At 41.5% G+C, this 12,931-nt stretch overlaps 3 protein-coding genes across 3 annotated transcripts in view; 2 read left to right on the forward strand and 1 right to left on the reverse strand.

The window, feature by feature from the left end:
* The window catches only part of LOC310830551 (olfactory receptor 6N1-like), a gene marked incomplete at its 3' end in the record, with an annotated part of 236,827 nt that overhangs the window by 21,120 nt on the left and 202,776 nt on the right, over nt 1–12,931 (reverse strand). The window lies entirely within an intron of this gene.
* LOC310830831 (olfactory receptor 12D1-like) lies at nt 6,573–7,526 on the forward strand (the record flags this gene model as incomplete). Its single annotated transcript, XM_083710668.1, has 1 exon — nt 6,573–7,526. The coding sequence occupies one exon, from the start codon at nt 6,573–6,575 to the stop codon at nt 7,524–7,526; it is 954 nt and encodes a 317-aa protein (XP_083566794.1).
* LOC310830832 (olfactory receptor 12D1-like) lies at nt 10,575–11,639 on the forward strand (the record flags this gene model as incomplete). Its single annotated transcript, XM_083710669.1, has 1 exon — nt 10,575–11,639. The coding sequence occupies exon 1, from the start codon at nt 10,701–10,703 to the stop codon at nt 11,637–11,639; it is 939 nt and encodes a 312-aa protein (XP_083566795.1). The 5' UTR covers nt 10,575–10,700.

Here is a 12,931-nt window from a genome sequence, read left to right on the forward strand (position 1 = left end):
CATCTCATGAGTGACATCAGCTGACCACAGGCCCAGGACAAAGCACTTGACTGGTGTGGTAATGACAGGCTGGAAACTAAATAAGAGGGTTCAAAATGTATTTCATACAGAATGTGAAATATATTAGTTTCACCTTCAACCATGATTAGAGAGTAAATTTATGAAGAAAATATCCTAAATTTAGATCACACCAGTTTGCATAAAAAATGCCCTTTAGAGTTATATTTAGGCCTTAACATTATAAAATATAACATTTTGGGGAAATGATACAGCCAAGTGATCAGGAATGTTTCAGATGAAAATGACATAGCTCCATTTGTTCCCAGTATAACTCTATAGCGATTAATGCAAAAGAAGCCATGTGGTTTAATTTCATCTCCTTAATCAGGCCTTAATATTATTATGTGTGTTGGGGTGGGGAGTCCTGATCCAAACATTGATCCAAGGGGTGTGACCTGATGGCACCCAGTTCTATTTCTCCATGCTCTTTGAATCAGAAGAATCGTAGGATTGTAGAGTTGGAAGAGACTTCCAGGGTCATCTACTGCAACCCACTGCAATGTAGGAATCTCAGCTAAAGCATTATTGGCAGATGGCCACTCACCTCTGCTTAAAAACCTCCAATGAAAGACAGTCCACCACCTTCTTAGGGAGTTTGTTCCACTGTCAAACAGCTCTTACCACCAGAAAGTTCTTCCTGATGTTTAGTTGGACTCTCCTTTCTTGTAACTAGAAGCCATTGGTTTGGGTCCTAACCTCTGAAGCAGAAGAAAACAAGCCTGTTCCATCTTCCATCTTCTCTGTGCTTCTTAAATTGTGGCACCCAGAACTGGATACAGTTCTCCAGATGTGGTCTGACCATGCAGAATAGAGTGGTACTACTACTTCCCTTGATTGGGACACTATACTCCTGTTGATTCAGCCTAGAATAGCATTAGGGTTTGTTGCTGCTACATTATACTATTGACTCATGTTAAGCTTGTGGTCTACTAAGACCCCTAGACTCCTAGGTCCTGGCAATCCAGGTGTCCCACATCTTATATTTGTGAAGCTAGTTTTTCCTGCCTAAGTGTAGAACCTTACATTTGTTCCTGTTGAAATTCATTTTGTTAGTTTGGGGTCAGTTCTCCAATTCTCCAAAATATTATCAATATTATCAACATTAGCATTATCATAATTGCTGGTGAGTGTTTGGTGCTGTACAAATGCTTAAAATGTCCTAGTAAGGCTTCATGGCAGGGGCACACATTCTGTGGTTCACCTCAATTACCAATATGTCTTGGGCCGGCACTGCTACCTGCCTATTTCAGCTTTGCAATTCTGGATGGCATCCCCTTGGGGATCATTTTGGATCACTGAGTTTGTGGCATGATACTAATGAGGCATCACAGGAAAGGTCTTCGCATTGCCTATAGTGTCACTATGTATGAGTATGCATTCAAAACAGAGAGAATAAAGTTCAAGACGTGATGATGAGTCAGCCACTGCCCATCATGACAAAATATCAGAATCTTTTTTATATATAAAAAGGTTAGTTCATCCAAAAGTTAGTTCTCATTGGTGTGTATGGCATTATTTTTATCACTCATACCCCGAATGCTACAAGGAGAACCCATAGAACAAGAACCAAAGGGTTATTGGAACAAGAACCAAAGGAAGCAACATCCACAGCACTTTAATAATGTAACACTTGGCCAAAGCTACACTGTGCCATGGAAATCTTACCTGAAGTATCTTGCTCCTTATTCTCCTTATTCATAATAATAATAATAATAATAATAATAATAATAATAATTTTAGCTGCTCAGGGAGGCTAACACCAAATATAAATTACAATAAAACGTAATAGAAAACAACAACAACAAACAGTTAATTAAAATACGGCTTAAAATGCAGATTGAAATACAGATTAAAATGCAGCCTCATTTTAGTAGTAGCCCATAAATCAAGACCATAAAGGGAGGAAACATCAAATATTCACCTGAGCCAGCTATCCATGCTGGTCCTACATGGGCCAGCAAAAAAAGCCAAGGGAAAAATTATATACCAAATCCCATATAAGGGGTCAGAGTGAGTCTAAGCCAAAGGCCAGGCCAAAAGTTGTTTGGAGGAAGCCCATGACTCCCAACTGAGTCATTGTGGATGTTTAATGGAAATGCATTTAAAGTGTGGTACATTATATGCCTTCATTACACACCTTTAGGCACCAGGCAAGAGCATTCCTTTTTAACCAGGCCTTTGGTTGATCTTATTGACACCCAACACCCTTTCAGAATGTGGCTTTTTTTGGGGGGGGGAGGGTTATTGGGTTACTGCTTTTGGTTTGATTTTATATATTGTGATCTTGTGAATCACCCTGAGACCTCCAGGTATAGGGCGGTGTAAAAGTTGAAATAATAATAATAATAATAACCGCTCTCCACATCAAATGGGGGGAGCCTTTTGTGTGGTCACAGACAGCCCCCCCTCCCGGTCCCATGCGGCTCCTGGCAGTACAGCCTGGATCCCCCCCCCCCGACTGGACACCTGGAGGTAGCTGCCTACTTCTGCCAGTTACTCAATCCCAGCTGGGGAGGCGTTGCCAGGAGAGAATTGGCCAGGTAAGGGAACACAACAGTGGGTGGAACTTACCCAGGAATTCTCGGTTGGCTTCTCCCACCCTGCCCTCCCTCAGTTAAGCCTTCTTTTGCAGGTTAACCTCTTCTTCACAGGTACACGGGCACTGCTACGTTATGGTCACTGTTGAAGGGCCAGAAAGGAATTTTCTTGCATTGGCAGGTTTTGCCTTCCCTGTAGCAAAATGTCACAACTTTGGCAGTTTCCGGCCTTGGGCAGAATCTTGTAGTCTATCTTCCCTAAATGGGTCTCTCTCTCTCTCTCTCTCTCTCTGTGTGTGTGTGTGTGTGTGTGTGTGAAGCGGTGACCCACGCCCCCCCCCCGCAGCGGTGATCCCAGAGTTCCCCATTAAAGGGGTTGTTTTGAAGGGAGGCATTGGCCATATGCCAATAGGTTGTCATTGCTCTACCCTGCGATGGCAGCGAAATGGGGGGCGGGCTCTCTGCTTGAACAGACGTTCTCCAGAGCCAACCCAATCCCCACACATTCTGGATAACCCTGATGTTCCCCAGATCCCCTGCCGGGGACTGGGAGTGATAAACACCCAATGCCTAAGCCAAGATCTCCCTACATCTGAAGCTTTAATAAAGTTTTGGCCAAATTTTAATCCCATAACATGTTGTTTTGAGTCATTATTCCACTTGGGTGTCACCTGGGGTTAGTGGGTCTTCGCCTGTCCATGCAATAATAATAATAAAGTACAGTTTATTTATCATTTCTTCCTCTGCCACCACCATAAACTATCTCAGGGAGTGCAAGATTCACATCAAAATTGTTTGACAGAAGAATTTGATTTTTGAAGTATATACATTTTTTTGTTCCTCTCAGGTCTGAGTACAATAATGTAGCATTTTGGGGAAAAGATAAAAACCAGCAAAGCAGAGCTAGAAGACAAAATGGCAAAAATTTCCACAGCTACTATATACTTCCCCTTACTGCTCAAATATGTTGGCACAAAAGACATCCAAACACAGCAAAATATCAGCATGCTGAAGGAGATGAATTTGGTGTCGTTAAAAGCATCAGGCAATTTCCTGGCCAGGAAAGCAACTGTGAAGCTGACAATGGCCAGAAAACCCATGTAGCCTAGTACAATGTAGAACATGGAAACAGATCCTTCATTACATACAAGCATGATTTGACCATGCATGGATGTCTTGTCCACATCTGGAAATGGAGGATATATTCCAAGCCAGACACAACTAATGCCAACCTGAACAAGGGAACAGAAGAGAACAATTGAGTTTGCCAGTCTTTTCCCTAACCATTTCCGCATATGATTCCCTGGATTTCTAGCCATATGAAGATCAGAATAAGTGATTCTTATTTCTCCAGTCCTGGTGTCTGTCAGGCAAACCTGATTAAACCAAGCTCTTGTGAGATTTTAAGAAATGGGTGAAAGAGGAGAAGGGTTATCTAAAAACTGTGGCAGGAAGTTTACAGTGGTCCGGTTTAGCAACAATCCTTGTTGAACTCACCAGCTAAGTTTGCTATTACAGGGATTTGGGCTACAGGTGTGTGTGTGTGTGTGTGTGAGAGAGAGAGAGAGAGAGAGAGAGAGTGACAGAGAGAGAGAGAGAGCACAGTGTGGAAGAATGAGTGAGATATATTTTTTGAGTCTTTTGTGGTCTAGTGCTCCCCCAACTGAAGGAAAGCAAAATCCTATAGCGTTATCTCCAAAACCTTTGAGATTTCAAATAAATACAATGAAATCTGAATATCATATCCCCTATGGGATTGCTGATTGCTTATTCACCTGCTAGCTTCAGTCTTCAAAATTACACTCCATTTTGCCTTCCCACCACGGGAATATTTGTTGTGTTATTGTATCATCCTTGCTGTCTCAAGTGGTTTGTGGTTTCATTGTAATCAGTGACTGGATAAAGTATTTACTTCCACAGTGATATATAGAGTCAATATGATTACAGGAGGGTGTTTATTCTTCAGGTGAATCTTGATGCTACACTGCAGTATTTGGGAATTTCTCTTGCTCTTCTAATTTTGCACTTAGCAAGTCTTTATCCCTTTCTTTACTTCCCTGTTTTTCACGATCAAAGAGAGGAGAAACTGAGCCGCACAGGTACATAATGGTGAATAACTTTGTATGGGAAAGAGAAGAAGTTCTCTTGCAGTTAAGTTCACTTGCACAAGTTGTGGTGGTGGTCACCAACTTGGATGGCTTTAATAGAGGATAAGAAAAATTCATGGTGAATAATGGCTACTAGCCACAATGCCTTTGTTCTACCTCCAGTGCTGGAGGTGGTATGTCTCTAAATGCCAGTTGTTTTGAATCACAAGTGAGGAGAGAGCTGTTATTTGTTCCTTCTTGTGGGCTTTCTGTATGCATCTGGTTGGCCTCTATTAGAAAAAGCTGCTAAACTAGATGACCTTTTGTCTGATCCAGGATGTTGGATTAGATGAAGTATTCTCCTGTCACATCCTTATGGTCCAGGGAGGAGATGGGGATCCAGGAAAGAGATTCAGGAAATCTGGAATAGATAGGGTAGTCTCCCACTCCATCCATCTGATCCAGAATGCTTGATGGGCCTTTGGTCTGATCCACTAAGGCTCATCTTATGTTCTTAATAGACTTTCTGTTAAGGATGACCAGCAACACCACAATCTAGCATTCAAGCCTGCAGAGGTGAGCTAACAATTCTTATTAAAGATTCCCCCCCAAAAAAAATCACTTAAATTTTTGTTGTTGCTGTTGAGCACCTCTAGTGCTGTTTCAGTCCTCCCCTGGAGAATACTGGGCAAAATAGTTGCCCTTATGGATATTTTAATAGTTGCCCCTTATGGATATTTTAATATCGTTACACAAGTCAAAGCCTTTACCACCTCCTACTCCTCCCATTCTGCCTTAGTTCATTGCTTCCTTTATCCATAAATACGATTACAGAAAATTCTGCCTCAGTACTTTCATTTTGGCAATCACATATTTACAGCATCTATTCTCTGGCCTGTGAAGATTTCTTCACAGAAATAATAATCCAAATATGGTAAACGTATTTGGATTGTTGGCCACAAATGAAAGGGAGGGTTATTTATGTCCTCCACTTTTTCCCACACCAACTCTATGAAATAGGCTAGGCTTGCCCAAAGCCATTGTGTCAACTTCATAACTATCACAGTAGGGAACATGTCTGGCCTTCTAGTATCTGAGGCCAACATTTTTTACTAGGGCTGTCTGAAACATTCTGAGAATTTGTTTCCAACCCCTTAACACAAATCAGCTGTTTTGCCACAGGGTGTGGGTGTGTTTGTAGAATCATAGAGACTCTGAGGATCATCTAGTCCCACCCTCTGCAATGCAGGAATATGCAGCTCTCCCATATGGGGATTAAACCTGCAACCTTGAGATTATCAGCACCACACTCTAAGGTACTGAGCTATATGTTTCATTAGAGCTGGGGCAACATTTATAGGAAGTTCTTTTTTGACCAATCATTGGTCAAAGGTTTTGGATGCAGATGGTTTATGCAGCTTCCTACAAGCTACCCTTCCTGCCAAGCCTTTGTAAGGTAAGTGCCACCCCCTCCTGAAATTTATGGGGAAATTTATTTTCCCCAAGAAAGCAGCACAAAATCCAACCCCACCCCACCCTATTATGATTGAAGGGCATATTTTCAGGAAATTGGGATGGGGAAGAAATTCAGAGGACCAAAACTATTTGATTTTTTCTGGAGTTTTTCTGCCAACTCTTTAACCAAAATTATAATCATCTACTTGGCAGGATGCAGACACCTGTTGAAGTGTTTTCAGCAATATTTCATCGTGGACAGTGTGGACTCCCAAGAGGATTGTTAGTATGAGCACAGGTGTTGCAATTCTCTCTGAAATGTAAGGAATCACATATTTCTTAGTCCGCTTTATATGTATTCCCCCCCCCCATATATAATTATGACATTCTAAAATAATTCTTTTATCTGCTTTTTCTAAAAATCCCAGCAGCAATGGAGAATCAGACACAGAGCACTCACTTCATACTCATGGGCTTAACAGACCAACAGGAAGTTCAAATGGTCTTGTTTGTTTTCTTCTTCCTCCTCTATCTAGTAACTGTGTTGGGCAACAGTACTATTGTGTGTGTAGTGGTGACTGAGACCAAACTCCACACACCTATGTATTTCTTCCTCGGTAACCTTTCTTGCTTGGACATTTGCTACTCTACAGTCATCCTTCCCAAGATGCTATCTGGATTCCTGTTGGCTCATCGAAGAATCTCCTTTGTTGGATGCATCACCCAGCTTCATTTCTTCCATTTCCTAGGAAGCAGTGAGGCTCTTCTTCTAGCTGTCATGGCTTATGATCGCTATGTGGCCATATGCAATCCATTGCACTATCCAGTCATTATGTGCAGACGTGTGTGTATTCTACTGGCCGCCACCACTTGGACTATAGGGTTCTTTCATGCCCTGATGCACACAGTTATGACATCCCAACTTCATTTCTGTGGCCCCAATATCATCAAGCATTTCTTTTGTGATATCAAGCCACTACTGAGACTAGCATGTAGTAGTACACAACTCAATCTTATTCTCCTCAATGTAGTCACGGGCTCAATTGTCATGATCCCTTTCTTCTTGACACTCCTTTCCTACCTTTATATCATCATCTTCCTGTTACTGAAGGTCAAGTCACACAGAGGGAGATGGAAGGCCTTTTCCACCTGCAGCACTCACCTCACAGTTGTAGGTTTGCTCTATGTGCCAGTTTTGTTCAATTACCTCCCTCCAACATCAGGAGACTTACCTCAGAGAGACATGATAGCCACCCTCATGTACAGTGTAGTTACATCTTTCTTAAACCCTTTGATCTATACCCTGAGGAACCAGGATATGAAGTCAGCTCTGAGGAAAAGCCTGGGGAGATTGCTGATCACTGTGAGGATACAGATATTGATGTGAAATCTATTTCTCAGTTTGTAACACTGTCAGCTGAAATAGGATTGAACAATCTGATAAATGATGCAGACATGTAATGAGAAAATAGGGTTTTATTTCTGGTATTGAGAAGTGCATGGTGGAGGAAAGAGATAAAGAGAAATACAAGCCCAGACCCTGATCGCATTATCTAGGGCATTCCACTTTACATTTGCCCTTATTACATTACGTGATGAGGACATATCTGGCAACCTAATCCACCATGTATTTTCTTGGGAGTTCTGCCTGTCCAGTGCGTTTCCCTGCACAGAAAACACTGCTTTTCCCTCTGCGCAATCTTCTGGGGAAAACTTCACCTAAGGCAGAGTAGCAGGGTAGCAGTGGTTGCCTTCGTGTGTAAGAAGAAGGAAAGGAGAGTCCAAACACTGTACTTCTATTCTACAGCGTTTATGTACAAGCAAAGCAGCAAACTCCATCAGAGCTAGAACACATAAACTAAAATACACAGACATGCCTGACTTCGGTAGAAGTCCCTCCCAGGCACAGGGCATACCAGAGGTTAACCCATTAACCACCATACTCCACATATTTTATTTTATGTATTTTATTTCTTTGTTTATAAAACAATCTGACCTACCTTTGAGTTATGTGGCCCCTCCATAATTTGGGCCCCAAGCTGCTCTGTATATATTGAGTCTCTGTCCCATATTCTCTATAACAGGGGATCCAAAAACAGCTATAAAATTCCAAATTTTGGAAATTTGTAGAGACAGGAGCTCCTGCAAAGTGGCTTAAGCCTGCCAAACTGCACACAAATAAGCCCAGATGTTTTTTTCTTCGGGTATATAGCACTGCCTGGCTGTGGTTTTGTTGTTGATAAGGCAGAGAAGCCTGATTTTTTTTTTCCAGCAGCAGCAATTGGAAAAGTGTTCTTTTAAAATAATGATAATGATAATAAAAATAAATCCAGACATGTTTAGTGTTACAGAGGCAACATTTGGATAGCCTCACTTCTTGCAAAACATGTGGACTTAAGGAAACAGAAATATAGGGAAACATAGAGTTAGATAGCCAGAAAATTCACAGTGGCAAAGAAATAGAATTTTTTTTCCCTTGATTTGACTTGTGGAGTTTATTAAGATCTTGATAACAATGGAAAGGTGGAATATACATTCTCTCTCTCTCTCTCTCTCTCTCTCTCTCTCTCTCTCACACACACACACACACACACACACACACAAACGTGCATATCCCTTAATTTCCAGGCTTTATTTTCTAGTCTGAACTATTGCTTGATCAACAGACCCTTTAATAAAGTTGCCTGTGAACCACAAGTTTCTCCTCTGTTTTTATTCTTCTTCTGAATAATTTAATCAAATATCATCTTGGAACTTTTACTGGAATTGTTTGCAAGAAAAATATTATTTTTGGAAGAGGAATATTTTTCCCAATGTTCTTATTCTGGAGCACCAAAGCAATAATTTCACCCCCCCTTTGAATTCAGAAAAAAGAATTGCATTGTGAATAGTGTTTTGTTGTTTCCTTTTCAGCCCGCTGCACAGTGCCTGTTACTTAGATTTGTGGACAATCACAGATATAAATTGGCAGCCCTGAGTAGCCTGACTGATTGACCAGTGATTGGAAACCCCACAGTCTATTGTTCTCTAGCATCATATACCATCTGGATGCATGTTTGGTACATGTCTTTGGGGTGTGCCAGTTTCAGAGCCAAGCTGTCATGTTTATTAATAGGTTAATTTGGCACTTCATTGAGTCACTTTTGAAGGTTAGATACAGGAAGGGAAACAGTTAAGGTTCAGGTAATAACCTATTATTGGCACCTTTAAAGGTGAAGAGCTGGCCTGACGGTTTGCTCTCTGGGCTATGGGGCCCTGGTGTGGGATGGTTAAGTTCTATACTGCTCTACCCAGTATTTAGAGTAAGTTGGGTCACTTAAAGTCCAGAAGGTTAAAAGGCTGTTTAGTGAAGACAGAGATAAAGAATAAAAATAAAAACAATTTTCTGGCAATAGTTAAGTAGTTAAGAAGGAGCGAGTGGTTTTGCTGGTTCGCTTGCCTTACTTCTTTCTCATTCTGTATGTTGCAGTCTGCAGTGCCTACTGATGTTCATGAGAATTTTGGTTCTGCAAGCCACCAAGGTGGGAATGGATGGTGATTCCATTGCTGCAAGAATATTATGGAAGTTGTGCAACTAATTCCTTTGTCACTTTTAGAAGCCCTTTCTTAATTAATGTATTCCACATCACTACTACTACCAGTTGAAATGGACTGAGTAATTGGTCTCCAGTGCATATAATAATATGGTGTGGGACTCATGAAGCCAGTTCTTATATACATTTTGCCTCAAGGGGCTAATGTGCCCCTGGCCATTACAGCTATAGAGATATAACTACTTTTATTTATAGCACTGTATTGTTAGCTACATTTCAGCAGTATAAGCACTTGGATAGGAGGTACACTGTCCTTCAATGCATCTTCAATAGAAATTCAAACAGATTGGTAAGTTTCAAGTACGGACAAATGTTGAGATCAAACATTCAGAAAATATCTCCAAAAAGAGAGAGTAAAAAATGCATCAAAAATAAGAATCTTAAAAATGAGAAAGGGGTAAAAATCCAAATTGATTACTGTGAATGCAAAACCTGTAAGGATGTGATTAAATTGGTCCGTTTTGTTCAGTGGGTTAGATCCAGATTTAATCTTGCTTAGTGGAGATCCATTGAAATAAATGGGATTTGAGGTATTTAGCAGTACTACATGGAAAAAGGCATCATGCATATCCCTACTAGAGGCTGCAGTAGAGGGCTTATTCACACTTGCTTTTCCTTGACTCTTTCTAGGCATGGACCACACTTTAAAGCTCCATGTCTGAGTAGCTCTTATTTTTGCTCTGGACCTTTCCCCATGAAAACCTGCTCTTAAAGCTCAATCAGAGCAAATAGCAATCCATGGAAAACTCAAATTGATTGAGCACTAAAGAGCATGTTTTTTTTTCAGGGAAAGCTCTGGGGCAAAACAATAACACTTAGATACAGAATTTTTAGGCACAGACTTGTGTCTGGAAACAGTGGGGTAAAAGTTAAATGTTGATAAGCTCTGACAAGACATTTCAGTTATTTATGTTGTGTCCTTACTAAAATCTACAGGTTTTAACAGGGTACCACTTCTGTGAAAACAGATGAAGAACCAGACAGAAGTGAGCCAGTTTATCTTACTAGGCTTGACAGATCTCCAAGGACTGCAACCTTTTCTCTTTCTACTCTTTTTGATGTTGTACCTCATCAGTCTGCTAGGAAACAGTATCATTTTGTTTGCAGTGCTGACTGAAGCTCACCTCCACACACCCATGTACTTCTTCCTCAGCAATCTTTCATGCCTGGACATTTGCTATGCTACAGTCACTGTGCCCAAGATGCTGGCAGGCTTTATATCTGGACCTCAGTACATTTCCTTCAGCGGATGCCTAACTCAACTCCATTTCTTCCACTTCACTGGAAGCAGTGAAGGTGTCCTTCTGGCAGTTATGGCCTATGACCGCTATGTGGCTATATGCAATCCTCTGCGTTACATTGTTATTATGAACAAATGTACATGCCTATCGCTTGCAGCAGCTTCTTGGGGCACTGGTTTCTGCCATGCACTCATGCACACTGTGATGACCTCCCAGCTGCACTTCTGTGGCCCAAACCTTGTCCAGCACTTCTTTTGTGACATCAAGCCACTGCTGAAGTTAGCTTGCAGTAGCATCCAGCTCAACATCAGCCTTCTCAACACAGTCACTGGCTTAATTGTCATGATCCCATTCATCCTCACACTCTTCTCCTACCTCTATATAATATCTTTTCTCCTTCTGAAGGTCAAGTCAAACAAAGCAAGATGGAAAGCTTTCTCCACATGCACATCCCACCTCACAGTTGTGAATTTGCTCTATGTGCCTGTTTTATTCAACTATTTGCCTTCCTCGGGAGATATACCACTGTCGGACATGATATCCACCCTCATGTACAATGTAGGTGTCTCAGTATTAAATCCCCTTATTTATACCCTGAGAAACAAGGAAATGAAATTAGCCATAAGGAAAATACTGGTAGCTTGTTGCTGTCAAAAGGTGAGATGACATGTCTTCCTGTTTGCAGAGGCCGATAGGTGAAATGTGAGAGCAATAGTTCAAATGTAAGGCTGTACTTCAGTGATATAGATCTTCTTTGGATGCAGGGGGTCTCAGATTCAATCACCAGCATCTTCAGGTAGGGCTGAGAGAGAATCCTACCTGAACAGAGTGGCTATAGACTATGACCCCAGGATTTCACTTCTGGCCAGTTCCAGCCAGCATTCAGCATGAACATGTGCATATGTGAAGTTAGGACTCTCTCCACCCTGCAATGTGCATCACATTACACTTTGTTTGGTGGCCTGGCTAGGGGGCAGGGGATTGAGGCGCCCCTCAAGCCAACCCCTGGCCATGTCACACCTGCCCGGCCGATCAATGCTGGCAGGGTGTATGGCCATGGGTGTTTTAAACCGCAGCACAGTTGGGGGGCTAGGGCCATGCCATGACCCCAATGGGTACCCCCCTGGGGTGCCTCTATTTGATGTAAGTCATAGGGCTTCCCCTTCTGGTGTTTTACCATTAGTTTGACTCTCTGTAGACAAGCGGGAGTCAAGATATAGTTGGGCTTCAGCCAATGCCTAAGCCAAACCACTCAGATCTGTAACCAATAAAGTTATGGCCTGTTTTAGCCCATTAACCTACATACTCGTGTCTCTGTGTTTGTGTTTATTAATCAATAGGAAACTGTGGGGCACGGGACCTTGGCACGTAAAGCATGAGACTTAATCTCAGTGTTCTTGGTTTGAGCCCTATGTTTGGCAAACGATTCCTGCATTGTAGGGGATTGGACTAGATAACCCTTGTGGTGTGGTCCCTTCCAGCTCTACAATTCTAAGATTCCTCAGACAATCCCCAGAACTCTACTCAAAGACTGCCCTTCCACCTCCTATGGCAGTCCCTAGAGGACAAAAGGGGTTGTGCTCTGGGAACTCTAAAGGGGACTTCAATACTCAAATTATATAAGGGGTCAGTGAATTATAATGTGAATGGAAGTGATTCAGGGTGATTTTGCTCGAAGTTAAAAGTTTCATTTAACTTTTTTAGTTTTATTCATTAAAAAAAAATATGGGATGAGGGCTTCCCGGAACTGTTTAACACATTTTTATTGTTATGTTTTTTGGAGGATGGCCCTTTACAGTAGATATGAAGTTGCTAACGCTATGCTAAGAATATGTGGAAGCAAGAAAACACAGGAATCTCTTAAAGTTGCTATATTTTGCTTCTCCCAGTTCCTCCAGTATAAAATGTTGGTATAACTATTTTGATTAATATGCTGTTTAAAAAAATATGCTTACTGT

The sequence above is a fragment of the Podarcis gaigeae genome (assembly GCF_964106915.1).
Source record: "Podarcis gaigeae genome assembly, chromosome: 13".
Classification (NCBI taxonomy): Eukaryota; Metazoa; Chordata; class Lepidosauria; order Squamata; family Lacertidae; genus Podarcis; species Podarcis gaigeae.